Here is a 15760-nt window from a genome sequence, read left to right as displayed (position 1 = left end):
GTGACCCCCCCCCCCAACTCCGATTGGCTAGAGTGGAGTCTTTTCTTTGGTGTTTTCATACCAAAAATTTACACCAAAAATCGCCCTGTACTCTGCTCCAGCCAAAGCGGAGGCACGTCCACAGTCTCCTCCATGAGATGCAACAGTTTCCTCAAAATCCCACGCCTCCAAAACCCGTCTTCTGGCTCGGTTTGAGGTCGCTTCGAAGATGCTGACACCCTCCCAGGAAGGGAATATGGCCAACCTTCAGTCTATGTTTGGCAATTGTAGACCTCTCAGGATAATTGCACTTGAAGATTTTGCAATGCTCAATGATGCGTTGGCCTAAGGTCCTCTGGTCTGTCCCACATAATCAGCCCTGCGATCACAGATAACCGAGTTGACCACACCTGCCCAGTCATTCTTGAAGAATTTGATTTTGCCCTTCGTCAATGCCTGTTTGATGGTGAATACAGGTTTGTAACTCACCCTCATTCTTGCCAATCTCAAAACTCTGCCAATTATTTGAAGCACTACCAGCACAAAAGATAAAACAAACAACCTTTTGCTTGTTGTGATCTGACAATGTTCTTTGGGGCAGCCAGAATCATTTCCCCTTTTGAGCCTAAACCATTTGGGTAACTCTTCGCCTTCAAAATGCATTCAAGATGATTCACCTCTCTCCTCTTGTCTCGATTGCTGAAATTCTTGAGCTCTTTTCAAAAGAGTCTCGACCACCACTCGTTTGTTGCCAGTGGGATGGCACGACTTGAAATTGAGGTAACGGTCCGTGTATGTGTTTCCCGTATACAACAATGTTCAAAATTCCTCGAGGGCCCTTTGTCAGGATATTTTTCTCATTCTCTTCCCTTTATAAGGAGTAAGGTCCAATGGTACCAAACTTCAGTCTTGCCTTGACCACAATACTCTTCCACTTCCCTCTGTCATCAGCAAACACACTCCACTCTCCAACCGCCCTCACCTTATTGATATCTCTCCTCACACAAATTCGAGGGAAAAACCAATCGGCTCTCACCTAATTCCCTACAATTTTGGGTGAGAGACATGTCTGGGACCTGATATATACACAAAATATGTATATATATATATATATATGTATACGTATATATGTATATATGTATATATGTATACGTATATACGTATATATGTATACGTATATATATATATATATATATATATATATATATATATATATATATATATATATATATATATATATATATATATATATATATATATAGCCTGGTGTCGGCGTAGTGGTTAGGGTAGCGGATTGGGATACAAAAGGTCCTGAGTTCAAGCCCCATTGGCGCTTGAATTAATACACACCAGGAGGTTGACTCAGCCTGTCATCCTTCCGAGGTCAGGGAAGTGAGTAACAGTGTACTGAGCCCGGTGTATGCCCCGGTTAGAATAAGTGTACCATATCCCTGTGTCGTAAGAAGCGACCAGGGTTGCGTCAGGAAGGGCATCTGGCATAAAAACTAAGCCAAATCACTTTGCGGATCATATGAATGATCCGCTGTGGCGACTCCTAACGGGAGCAGCCGAAAGAAGAAGAAGAAGAAGAAGACGATATATATGTGTATAAATCAATATATATACATATAAACAATTGACCCCTCCCACACTCCTCTTGCCGAAGAAGCTGCATAAGGCAACCCAAGAAGACCTACACAAGGTAAGCGTTATGCTATTTCAAACCCTTCCCAGAGTTCCTCAGTTCCTCAACAACTATAAAGATGTTCACACATGGTACACACATGAGAATCCCAATGCTACACACCCCCTCAGCTACCGGAATGGTTTCATTGCTTATTGGCAAATCATCAGATATAGCGCAGACAGCAATGCATACCAATGGGGCTCCCAAGCATGTACCACATGCATACATCAAAAACAGTATATATATAAATTATACTTTCGACGTTTGCACATGGCACATGCTTGGGAGCCTCATTGGTATGCATTGCTGTCTGCACTATCGTTGAGGATTTGCCAATAAGCGATGAAATCGGACTGGTAGCTGAGAGTGTGTCGCATTGAGATTCTCATGTGTGTACTATGTGTGAATGTCTGCAGCTGTAGAGGAATATGGTTAGGATTCGAAACAGCAAAGGGTTTACCTTGTGTTAGTTTTCTTGGTTACCTGATGAAGCTTTCTTTGGCTGGTAGAGCATTGGGGTTAATTATAAAGATCCAAGTCACCTGGAGATCGTTGATTAGGTGGGAACTGCTTGGTTATTCCATCCAATTATGGGTGAGTATATATATATATATATATATATATATATATATATATATATATATATATATATATATATATATATATATATATATATATATTTAGATTAGACAACCTTCTGCAGACATTCAGCATTCAGTCAGTGTATAACCATGACTGAGCATGATATTTAGAGGCTGTAAGAGCGGGGGAGTGGGGACGATTGGCCTACTTTTCTACCAAAGAGTCTTACCCTACCTTACTCTATATATAATCATGTTTGTTGTTTCATTGGATGAACTTGAGATCAAGATGGCCAGCATGGATAGTGGAGAGGGTGGAGCAGCAAATAATTGTGAATTTTCTGCTCAATGCAAACGTTGTCTGTTGAAATTGACTGATAAGTGGCTGCACAGTATCATGAGGATGATTGCTTGTCAAGGTCTTTACGAACAAAAGTCGAGGTCAAATTTCATGGATGTACGTAATCCATGCCTCTTACACCTCAAACCTCCGTTTGTGTCATTACATGTCTGCTCGTCACAAACAGAGCGATTTATTGTGCTTTGTTATTTATTTACTTTTTTTCAACGACTGTATTCCTAAACTTTGATAATTTATGGTTTGTCATTGAGGTTTTTCCTCCTCGCTAGTTTGAATGTGTTTTTATAAACCTCTGGAATATACAATATGCGTTGCTTTGTTCCAGTAGGTGTACCGAGCCACTCTTATGACTCCCCCACAGTCCTCTTCCCATATTCAAAAATATATATTTTTAATCCAAATATTCCAGGTGGAACTTTCCTGCCAAAGAGGATTTGTATCCATAAATAAAAATGCCTTTTGAACGCAGCATGGAGGATTGTATTATAAAAAGAATTTCTTGGTGAAAAAGCTCGGAATCAGATTTGCAACCACCCAGAGCATGAGATGTGAACTAACCAATCAGTGGGATTTGAAACGGATGGGATTTTATTTTTCTCATACATTGTTTGTAGAGCGGTGCACCGTTTATTTGGTGATGTTCCAAAGGGTCCAGACTGAATTTTATGGTCGTGTTAAGAATTGTCCAGCTGTGCTTCCGTAAACATTAAAACCATCCAGGGTCTGCTTCGGCGGCTGCAGCTGTCGTTTTCCCTGCCACGCGGGATCTCATTTGCCGCTCGTACAGGAACCAGAGCAATTTTGGCATCCTCAGGCGGGAGATGGATTGGTTCAAATGAGCCTTGGAAGTGATCAGGACGGAAGCCCTCGCAGTCGTCCGTTGTGCCTGGCCTTGAGTTCAGGAAGTGGGGGTTGTGGACAGTATGGGGGCATGAAGCCAATGTGTGGTGATTACGCCACGTCGATATTGAAATGTGGAAACATTCAGTTTGGCAGACAATGGCATACGCGCGTGCATAATACCTACGTACTGTACATGTACACTTGCTTTTTGGTCCTATCTTTTAATTTGGTGGGTCACCTGGTGAAGTCGAATTTCATTGGTAGAATATGAGTTTCCTTGCAAGGAACTTCAAATGGAGGAGGAGACCATTAGGTCCATCAAGCCTGCACAATGGTTGTTAACATATGGTTGTTTGTCCGTGCTCGGCCCTTTTAAAATGCTGAACATTAAGCAAGGAAACAACACGTATCATTTTAAAAGTCTTTGGTATGACTCGGCCAGGGTTCAAACCACTGACCTCCCAGACTCGGAGCAGACTCTCTCACCGTTAAGCCACTGAGTCTGGTACACCAGGTGTGTACAGGTGCTTTTGGAATGTCTTGTTCTACAATGCAGGAATCGATACTACAGTTTTAACTGCTAGCAATTTTGCTTTTCACCACAAAAAAGTCAGCTTACATCAATTGCAGCACCAAACACAAAAAGCGGACGAAACGGGGTTCAATTATTATTAGCTTGCTTCCAATTCAGTCGTTCTTCTGCCTTTGGAAACGGATATACACTCCCAGGTATTTGGGGCAGTTGGGTTACACTCCCTTTTCCTATATAGGTCTTATTGTTAAGCAGACAACCTTTTTTGAGCATGACTTAAGTGGTTCCCAATTCTGTGTGCTTCAGTTCACACTGATGTAGCTGTAGCCACAGTAGCTGAAGCGTTATTACCCACCTGCCCTCGGAGCAGTACTTTTCAATAATCTATATTCCCTGAGGGTGAGTTATGCAGGGGCTTGTTCCGTGCATTAGGGAAATACTCGCACTGAATAAAATTGAGGTCAAATATAGGAGAAAATCAAAGGGAACTATTTTCAAAGGAATCAATTATTTATCAATATCTTTTTCAACATTATTAAAGATGTAAACTAGAAGGACACGCGGTAGAGCGCCTACCTCCGCCACGTAATGCCTGATCCATGAGAACACATCGGGCCCAATACATTTTTAGATCCTCGTGGAGGATCTCGAAGTCTTACTCACGTTGTAGTTCTTCATCTTCTTCTTGTGGACTTTTTTGTTTCACAGCCTACAGTTTTCATCGAAAATTCCTGAAACTTGGCATGTATATGTAAAAATACCCTGCGCGGACAGTAACCATCTCCGATTTTGAAAATTCCTCCTAGAAAAAAAAGTTATGACGTCAAAATATCTCCGCTAATGGAAATCGCCTAAAAATATTATCTCTGAAACTAGGCAAGCTTTTTGAATTATGTTTGCGGGAATCGAACAGGGCATTAGCAGAGATGAGTTACCGCACATATGATACATCACTATGACGTCATATCAATTTTTATGACTTCATTCCTATTTTTTGACATTTTTTGTTTCACAACCCAGAGTTTTCATCGGATCTTCGTAAAACCTGCCATGTATATGCAGAAAGCCCACGCGCAGGCAGTAACCATCTCCGATTTTGGAAATTCTTCCTAGAAAAAAAGTTGATGTCATAATATCGTCGCTAATGGAAATCGCCTATACCATTATCTCCAAAACTGGGCAAGCTGTTTGAATTTTGTTTGCGGGAATCAAGCCAGGCATTAGCACAGATAATTTATCGCAAACCTGATACATCACAATGACATCATATTCGTTTTTATGACGTCATCATTAAGAGGACGAGGATCTTATCTCATTTGAGCTTGTTAAAATATCATGCTATACAGTACTATATCATTTTTGGCCCAATCTCTCAATGGTGAAGAATCACTTTATAAATTAAATAATTCTCGTATCCAAATCCGGATTCGAACCTTCACCCAAATCAAATAAATTCGCCCTTGCGACACACCCAACTTGCCCACCAAGTTTCGTCCGAATTTGTGCACAACTTTTTGAGATATCATGTACACAAACAGACAGCAGACAGACAAACAGAGAGAAAGGGGTGAAACCATAACCTCCTTCACCTTCGGCGGAGAAGATAACAAGTATTTGTGGAATTGGGATATTGTTTTAATCCGCACCTTTGATGGTAAAATTAATTTTGTCAGATTACTGATCCACCGATGCAATTGCCTTCTTCTTTTTTTTTTCCCCCCAGCAAATAGTCTATTTTCCTGTTTGTGGATCCATTTCATGCAAAGTGTTTGCCCACATCTACAAATCGTATACAAGGATGCCATATATACGTTGCACACGCATTCGATTTTGGACGTATGTTTCAATCATGAAAATCTCCTTCGAGACCAGCAAAGAATTACAGCTTTCTGCACTCAAGGTGATAAGCCTCACCGAATGTGTAAATTATTATTCTCTTCCTCATTTGTACTTTCGGCAATAACGGATCATGGCGGGGCCTGGATGTATGGACTTGCATGGTCTGGACGCATCGTTTGCTCAGCAGCGCAGCATCCCAGATTCCCAGGGTCCCCTTTGTAATTACATTCACGGATTCCCCAAAAGAGATGACCGGTGTGAACTTCGATACAAAACTAATTTTAAAGGCATAACAAACAGATCCCTAGATGCAGCACAAATGTTAAGGTATTATATGAGGAATCCTTGCAAAAAACAGAACACGCTTGCACTCAAACTGCACCCTACAGTGCCATCACATCGGTGTTGTTTGCCATGTGCAAAGCTGATTGGTTAAGTGCGACGCACAGACTTACGAAACATAGTGGTACGACTGGTAGATGAGGAGAGAGAGAGAGACACAGAGAGAGAGACAGAGAGACAGCGAGAGAGTGCAACCTCTGTGGCCTAATTCAGGGACAATGTCCGCAACGACTTTGGTATGCTGGTTAGTTTATCCCATTGTCAGATCATAGATCCATTGAATAGCAAAGGCCGTTTGTGGATGCCCCCATTTGAAAATCTGTGCGATAGGAATGTTCAGGTGTGTTTTGTTTATTAGTTACAGACGGTTGTTTTTAATTGTGGTTTTCACACAGTGGTGTTTATGATGCGGCAGGTGAGTTTCACCAAAATAATGGGGATGCATAATATATGTTTCCTGCTTAACCAATGCTATCAGCAACTGGCTGAAGAAGAAAAAACAAGGAGTTCAACCAAATGAAGGAGTTGGGATGAGCTTCGTCATATTGGAGGACAAAACCAATGGGGGTTGAGGAGAGAAGGGAGGCTAAGGTATATATATATATATATATATATATATATATATATATATATATATATATATATATATATATATATATATATATATATATATATATATATATATATATATATATATACCTTTTGGAATATGGAACGTTTGCAAGAAAGTTGACTTTAATTTGTTTTGCTTGCATGACTTTTGGTAATATACCAGTAGATTGTCGGATGGATTCACTGTTGGCAAAAGTATGTGGTATTATACATACCAGAATTGAAATACAGAATTAGCTGATAGGCATGTACATCCTTCTCTGAGCCATCTGGCCTCAGTTTGAATCCCGACCCAGCTTTTAACTCTCATCCTGTTGGTTCTCATGTATGATGAGGCATCATTAAACAATCATCCACTGTCTCATCCCCTACTATGCCCCTCCTGTTCCCCAATTTCAAAAATTAAATCCTCATTTTTACCTGATCCAAAAGTGCCCTCTTACCATGTAGTACTTGTCAGCAGAAACGTGTGATTTTGACTTCTTGTTTCGGGTTGGAATGCTGCTCAAGACTGGATGGGAGGCACAATTACCGTTTCCTGCATTCACTGCATTTCCTTGTATTAAAACCGAAGGCCTTCGGTGGTTTGTGGTTTGCGTTCATGAACCACAATGCGATCTGTAAGCAAATTAGGGTTGTTTGCGAAATGGACTGAAAGCACCCTTGTGAATTTGGGATGGATTATTTCACCCTTAGGGGATGGAATGGACAACAGCGTTGCATCCGAGGGCACGGGTGATGATGATGACCTCGACAAGGACAAGAAGCGGCAAAAAAAGCGTGGAATCTTCCCCAAAGTGGCTACAAACATCATGAGGGCCTGGCTCTTCCAGCATCTCACGGTAGGTTGAGCACATGTTAAATTACGAACACGATCCCTCCTGTAAGAGATGTAGAGATGTGCCATGCAGGCATTCACCTTGCCTTTGAATTAGCTGATCGGAATGCACACCCTAACCCTAACCCTAACCCGAACCCGAACCAGGATCAATTGCTGTTTGATTTTGTATGACGCTGATTTAAAAGTCGAGTAATCATTTTAGTCCGCATTTGTTTGTAAGGGAGTATCCTGACATTTTGAGTAAATTAAATAATATGGAGCTTAATCGCAAGAGGAGGCCATTTGGCCCATCAAGCCTATGGTTGTTCATATGTGCTCTCTGCTTTTTGCATCAACCAGGGAGTAGCATGTACCAATTCTAAAGTCTTTGGAATGACTCGGTCAGGGTTCGAACCACCAACCTCTCAGACTCAGAGCGGACACTCGAGCCAGTACACCACCGAGTCTGGTTAAATCAGTCGATCGCCTTTGTACATTGAATAAGAAAGGAATTCAACAATGTACAAGAATAGGGAAACAACCTTAGAATAGTTGTGTTGCTTGCATAGCGGGGTAATGATTTGTATATTCCTACCACAATGCAATTCTGCCATTAGCTTATTAAACAGGACCGAGCCGTATCCCAGAATGCTCGGCATTTGAAGCACGAGCCATTGCACACGGGAAGGTGGCTCCATTTTAAGCATATACACTATAAACCTAATTTTGATGGAACAAATGACTATCCGGGCCATTTAATCTTAAAGTTATTAAAGCATTGGAGTAATGAAATGTGTAGCACAGATGGTTTCTCGTATTTTATTGCTGGGTAACTGCTGTATATGCAATTGCTTCATTTATATTCTTTCTGGAAATCACCATGCAAAGAGTACAAACATTATTTAATTCCTCGAGATGAAACTATAATGAAACAGCTGCTTTAAGATGGAACTTTAAATTATACTGTATTCAGGCTCCAGCAGGAATCGACTATTAAGACGTATTGTCAAAAGCGCACGTTTCCTCGATGAAGGTGCTCGATTAGTGGTTTTATGAACATTTTGGACTGCACTGTATCGCTGCAACACTTGAAGCAACATATAATTGCCAGATGTAGAGGAATTGTTTACTATGACATGGTAAGTATAATATGATATAATAAGAGTTCCTTTACAAGGAATTTCAATGCTGGAGGGGACCGTTGGGCACATCGAATCCTGTGCAGTGGTTGCAAACCTTTGGTTGTTTGGCCATGCTCTCTCCTTTGTAAATGCTGAGCGCCAAGCAAGAAAGCAGCACGTACCATTTTAGCTCACCTGGACTCTAGTCGGGTGAGCTTATGCGATCGAGCAGTGTCCGTAGGTGAGTCAGTCAGTCAGTTGTCTGTAAACACTTCAGTCATTATCGCTTGAACCAAACACATGATTTTGATGAAACTTGGCCACAAACTTCATATCTGATGCCTAATGAAGGTTTATTTACCGCATCAAAATCTGTGCTCATTAAGGGGGTTTTACTGCGGGGGGGGAGGGGGAGGTTTGACTCCCCACAATAGGTCCTCTTTGGGATAATAAAAACAAATAAATAAATCTGCTTATAGTCTCAAATATATCTATCATGCTTAGAGCATCCGCTCAGTCTCAGACATCGGTCGTTTGAACCACGACCTCAAAAGACACACCAAATACTTAAAAAATAGGACCGCGTATCCTGAAGCTCACCTGGATCAGGTTATACTTCCACTTCTCTAACAATCGATAATTTGCTCTCTTCTCTGAAACTACACACATAATTTCTATGAAAGCTTCATTACCCATGATATACCAAAGTACATCGATTGCATCAAAATCTGCCCTCATTAAATGCGTCTACAGGGGGTGGAGGGCGGTTGACCCCCCAAAATAGGTATTTGCTCTTTTCTCCAAAACTATACAAATAACTTTGATGAAACTTGACCACGACCTTCATCACTCATGATGTACCAAAGTTTGTTCGCAGCATTAAAAAAATCACGGTCTAAGAGGGTCTGCGGGGGGTTTGAGTGACTGTTACTCCTGATCCAGGTGAGCTTCAAGATGCACGGTCCTATTTTTTTAAGTATTTGGTGTGACTTTAAAGGTTGGGGTTCAAACTAGGTCTGAGACTCTGAGTGGATGCGAGAAGTATTACACATTTATTTGAGACTGTAAACAGATTTATTTATTTATTTATTTATTTTATTATCCCAAAGGAGGATTTATCAACAAAAAAGATTAAGTGTTTTTTAAATTAAAAGTCTCTCAAACCATGACCTAGTTAGTGTGTTGCATTTATTCCCACACAATGTATATTCTGCTTGCTGTTTTGTAGGAATGGCTCATGATTGTCCCTCATGTTATAGGAACTGCAATTATCGTAATTATATTGTTATTAATAAATTAAATCTTGTTATTAAAAAAAAAGAAGACATGTCCATTGGTCCAATGAGTCAGACGTTTCGTTTTGAGTGCACCAAGTTGACAGTGGTGGTTGAGGTGACTTCTTCTGATCAAGGAAGCAGTAAGTTCTTTGCCATGGCTTTCTTGTTTCTTGATTGGACGAAAATCCTTTACCCTCTGATCAGCTCAGTCAGTTTTTAAAATCATGTGATGATGAATGAAGTTTGTGGGTCAAAGTGAAGAGGTCACTCATCCCAGGAGGATTAACATGGAATTTGGCCGGAAAACCCCCAAAAAAGTACCATCCTTTGTGGATAGTTTCACGTACCATCCACAAAGAGATTAAAAAAAATGGAATGCTTGTTTTCTTGTTGATTTAATCGCTGTACAGATTTGATTTCCAAGTTCACGATAATACACCACCGTAAAGACGACAATGATGTAATTTAATATTCTTCTGCTACTTCTCTAACAACCCAAATTAATCCCACCTTTGTGTGGATGGGCAAGCAGCCCAAGGCTTTCACAAATCCACTGGCCAATTCTAAGATTTGATTGGAGCTGATTTGGGCTGAAATTTGGGGATTTATAATAATAATAATAATAAAGTATCGACCTCAGTTTATATAAAATAATGATTTTATAGATCGTTTTAAAAAAAAACTTACAGAAGTTTCGCACTGGTGAAGCAGTTTTATACACTACCCTTATACATCACCTCATTTAACATATCTAAGTACTGCTAAACTGGAGCTTCTTGGAAGTGATAAGAATGCGATTTGTGTTCAACAGTGTTCAAGTATATAATTCAATTTAAATAAAATAATGATGGTAAAAATCGTATCAATAAATTTATTCTCGAATGTACCGCCGTTGATGCAGTATCTATTACATCACCCTACCTGCCACGTTACATTAGTTCTTCGCGCAAGTTGTTTGTGTCCTTTACAACATCCTTAAAAAGAGTACGTTTCCGGACCTGAACGAAAACCTAATCAGCTTGTTCTTGTCACCTCCCAAACTCGTCCACCAAGTTTCGTCCGAATCCATGGTAAACTTTTTGAGATATCCTGCATACAGACAAACAGACGGGGGTGAAAAATCACCTCTGTCCACCTTCAGTGGTGGCAGTAATAATATTATGAGATCTTTCCAAGGAACTTCAATGCAGGAGGAGGACGTTCGGCCCACCAAGCCTGTACAATAGCTCCCAACCCATGGTTGTTTTTCTGTGCTTTATCTATTTATCTTCTATCTATTATTATATTACTAAAATTCTCATCTTGTATGAATGTATGTATGTATGTATGTATGTATGTTCCCGAAATACAGCTAAAACGGTACACGATAGCGCAAAAATTTTCAGCCCACCTCACTCATCATTCTCCTGCGGTGTGCAGTATCAAATCTCGGTAAAATCGGGCAACGAATAAATTATTTAAAAAATAAATTCCAGATTCAGTCAAATACTCTTCAGGAGAGTTTGATCAATGTAAACAACCTCATCGGTATAGTTCCCTGGAGTTTTTTTATTTTTTATTTTTTATCAACTGCTGTTACAACGGGAATGGGAACCCAACAGGTTCACGGGTCGTCTAGTGCTTTCTAAATGTTGAGAGTCAAGCAAGGAAGCAGCACGTATCCGTCTGTGGTTTAACTCAGCCAGGGTTGAAATCATCGACCATCAATACTCAGATGTTCTCGCCATTATGTCACCGAATCTGGCTTGATCAGTGTGCCAGTGATAATTCGCCTACTCTATGCTAAAGACACCATGGGATCACTAATGTCCACCAAAAGACTGGATACCCAGCTTCACATCCATATTTGTGAAAGATGGCACACTTTGTGATGTAATATCCTGCCTGAGAAGAACCAATCTGACAATTAATCCTCGGGGTGGGTAGCGAAGCCAGGCAAGCCAGCTTAAAGTGAAGTGCACTACCTCCACACCATCATGTAGGAGGAATAATATTGGACGGTAATAATAAGCATAATATAATAATAATAAAGCAATAATAATAACACTTATCTTCATGGTCACAATCTTCAGAGTTAAATCACAATTGTATTGAGGGTTATTCGTTGCTTTTGTTAATGTTCATTTGCACTTCACAGTGATAGAACCTCCCCAGCCTCTGTGTATGCCCGACATGCAAGCATCGATTGCACGTCAGGTGCTTTATCTTATATTTCTTCCTAAGCATTGAGCATTTTGACTAAAAGAAACGCTCGAATTACAACGCACCGCGTCGAGAACGTGAGAAAGAAGCACGGGACTCGCTCAAAGGTCCGTGAATCAATTACAGACTAATTGAGTCGGGCACCGCATTTCTGCGCCCGTCCCATGCTGGGGTCAGCCAGGCCCAGCTGCGAAGCAGAACGGGACGGTGCCGTCATTATCCCAGGGATCTGGAGTGTCCGCTTCTTTTTGCGGGAAGGAGCCACGACGCTTATCATCGGGTCGTTAGTGCTGCAGCAGCAGCATCAGCAGCAGCAGCAGCAGCAGCAGGGCTGGTCGCCCGAGCCAGCAAGCGAGGCATTCGCTTGGCAGTTAAAATTTAAAAGCGGGTCGCTGGTTGGTAATTGAAATGTGCGCTTCATTTGGTCTTGAATCTCAGGGCTGGAAATTTATCTTACCCCTTCACGCCTGCTTCACCAGTGTCTGGGAGAGGGAGGGCCTGAAAAGGGAGAGGACTGAAAGAAATGGCTGCCATCACCAATAAGTAGCACCTCGTAATGGTAGTCGGCTCACGTGAGGGTCTTTCACTCGCTACATATCTCTCTCTCTCTCTCTCTCTCTCTCTCTCTCTCTCTCTCTCTCTCTCTCACTCTCTCACTCTCTCACTCTCTCACTCTCTCTCTCTCTCTCTCTCTCTCTCTCTCTCTCTCTCTCTCTCTCTCTCTCTCTCACTCTCTCACTCTCTCACTCTCTCACTCTCTCTCTCTCTCTCTCTCTCTCTCTCTCTCTCTCTCTCTCTCTCTCTCTCTCTCTCTCTCTCTCTCACTCTCTCACTCTCTCACTCTCTCACTCTCTCACTCTCTCACTCTCTCACTCTCTCACTCTCTCACTCTCTCACTCTCTCACTCTCTCACTCTCTCACTCTCTCACTCTCTCACTCTCTCACTCTCTCACTCTCTCACTCTCTCACTCTCTCACTCTCTCACTCTCTCACTCCTAATTGGTGTGTGGAAGCAGCAATTGTCCAGCCCAGCAACTCGAGTAATCAATCTTTGGAGCACAGGCCTTCAATTTGCCGGATTACAAAAGACTCCGTAATGTATCGTGGCCTAAGTTGCAATACTATATACACCCAAGGACCATTTGTAGCAACTTTCGATTCGTATAAGCATAATAACAGCGTTTGGAGAAACCTTTTGAAACTTTGCCGAGTTTGTTATAATTGCATCCATCTCTCACTGCTTGCCATGGGCCTGCAAGACTTGGCTGCTGACAAACAAAATTACCGGCAGATTCGGCCAAGTTACTTTGTTCATTCAACGTTGTAAAACAAAAACATTGATGCTGAGAAAATCTGTTAATTCAGAATTTCTGACATTTGTTCAGCATCCCTCGAAAGGTTGGGCAATATGGGTCGATGCCTGGTGTTGGCTTCATGATTGGGGTGGTGGGCTTGGGATCCTAGGATCCTGAGTTCAAATCCCACTCGGTTGTTGAATTATTACCAGGTGGGGTTGACTCTGCCTGTCATCCTTCTGAGGTCGGCAAAATGAGTGCCAGCTTTTTGGTATCTTGTGTCGGAGTGGTGACCTGTCCAGGATAGTGCCCAATAGCCAAGGAGACTGCTCAGGCAGCACCAATGCTCTGCACAGAGTGTGGTCCCGACAGATGGATGGATGGATACGGGTCTGTACACTTGCACTCGTCACGATCATAAGGTCAAATGTGAAAGTATGATATTACTTCTCTGTACGTTTGGTTTAAACAAAGAGAAACAATGTTTGATGTTTCATTAAAGTGGAAGAACTGATCTGTATGTATGGTACAGTGACAGTCCGTCATGTTTATTATCATCCTCCGGTCGGTCATTTCTTTTCTTTGCCACTGTGGTAACAAACTCTTACGGTCTGAATTTAGCCATTACAATGATTTATCTGAATATTTGAAATCGGCATGCTTGTAATCCCTTCAATAACTCACTTCCTCCAATGTTTCCTCGAGAAAATGCCAACGAATATATACCCCTCTGACATCACAGCTTATGACGACCATCATTCAGCAAAATAAGACCATAACTAAGAGGGACCCGTCCAAATTGCTCATAATGTTTTCTTTAAATTAAAGATTTCAAATAGTAATCATGACTATTTTCTTTCCTCTGCATGGACCTTTCTTTCCTGATAGACGACGCGTTGTTCAGTTTTTAAATGTACATGAGCTCCTGCAGTACTCTTAATTGTACCAAAGTTTTCTTGAGGCGGCGTATGGTCGACCATTGCCGTGATTGTTCCCTACAAAACATGCATTACCTCATTTCCTAAAGGCCCTGTCACACCGAGACGATTTAGCCAACGTATGCCTGACGTGTGCAAAATTGGGCTAAAACGCCGGCACACATCGAATACGTTATGGGTAAGTTTGTATACGTTAAGAGCACGCTGGCAAACGTCGTAGAACGCTGGCAAACATCGTAGTTCGCCGAGCTGTTAGACAAATTTTCCATGCTTGAAATTTCCCGACGTATGCCAGCGTATGACTCGCACGTTCCGCATAATGCTGGCCATAAGTTGTAGGCACGTTACGCGATCGTTGACACACATCGACACACGTTACTTGTAAGTTACTCATAAGTCGAAACCAGTCGAGGTAATGTTTAGCGTACCCGAAACTTATTTCTAACCGATGAGTAACGTGTTGTAGGCACGTTACGCGATCGTTGACACACGTCACTTGTAAGGTACTCATAAGTTGAAACATGTCAAGGTAATGGTTAGCGTGAGTGTTCCAGACTCCCTGTTTTTTTTTTTTCTTCGGTATGACGGTGATGTTAACACTTCGATTTCTAGTGCGGTTATAATCTATATATATATATATATATATATATATATATATATATATATATATATATATATATATATATATATATATATATATATATATATATATATATATATATATATATATATAAAGTTGAAAGTGTGTCTGTCTGTGTGTCTGTGTGTGTGTTTCTCTGTGACCTATGCACGCGAAAAGTACTGGACTGATCCTCACCAAACTTCACATGCTGACAGAACATGTACCTGGGAGTGTACCGATGTAAAAGAGTTGTACTTCCGGCTTCCGGTTTCCGAATTATGACGTCATCACCTGATTTCGTAACGTTAATTTTTCAAGTTCAGCCGATTGACATGGGGCCAACGCCATTTGCATTAGAATGAAAAAATAATGCTACGGTCAATTGAAGACAATGACTTCCGACTTCCCGGTTTCCGAATTATGACTTATACATTCGACACACTTGCAAAAATGACTGTATGTATATTATACCGTATAATGATATAATAATCATCTGCAAGTCATATTTTATTAACATTTTCTTTGCTCATTATTGTTATAACCGTGGTTATAAAAACCATTTTTATCGTTACTGTATAACGTTTTTACGTCACTTCGGCCTGGACTCTGGATCAGCGATCAAATAATGTAAATCACAATTAAAAATTATTTTTTGATGATGCGGGAGATATCTTCATTAAAATCAGTAGAGGAAATTTACACCATGTCT

General features: G+C 41.0%; 1 protein-coding gene across 1 annotated transcript in view; it reads left to right on the top strand.

Moving 5' to 3' along the window:
* MEIS2 (Meis homeobox 2) overlaps positions 1-15760 on the top strand; it is a 262036-nt gene that overhangs the window by 132256 nt on the left and 114020 nt on the right. The window contains exon 8 of the mRNA XM_085856336.1: positions 7473-7618. Within this exon, the coding sequence (XP_085712462.1) occupies positions 7473-7618 (146 nt within the window). The remainder of the gene's footprint in view (positions 1-7472; positions 7619-15760) is intronic.

The sequence above is a fragment of the Eptatretus burgeri genome, chromosome 15 (assembly GCF_056783735.1).
Source record: "Eptatretus burgeri isolate ZD-2024b chromosome 15, Ebu_testis_v1, whole genome shotgun sequence".
Classification (NCBI taxonomy): domain Eukaryota; kingdom Metazoa; phylum Chordata; class Myxini; order Myxiniformes; family Myxinidae; genus Eptatretus; species Eptatretus burgeri.
Note: the sequence above shows the minus strand (reverse complement) of the source record. Positions and strands in the feature narration are given on the sequence as shown.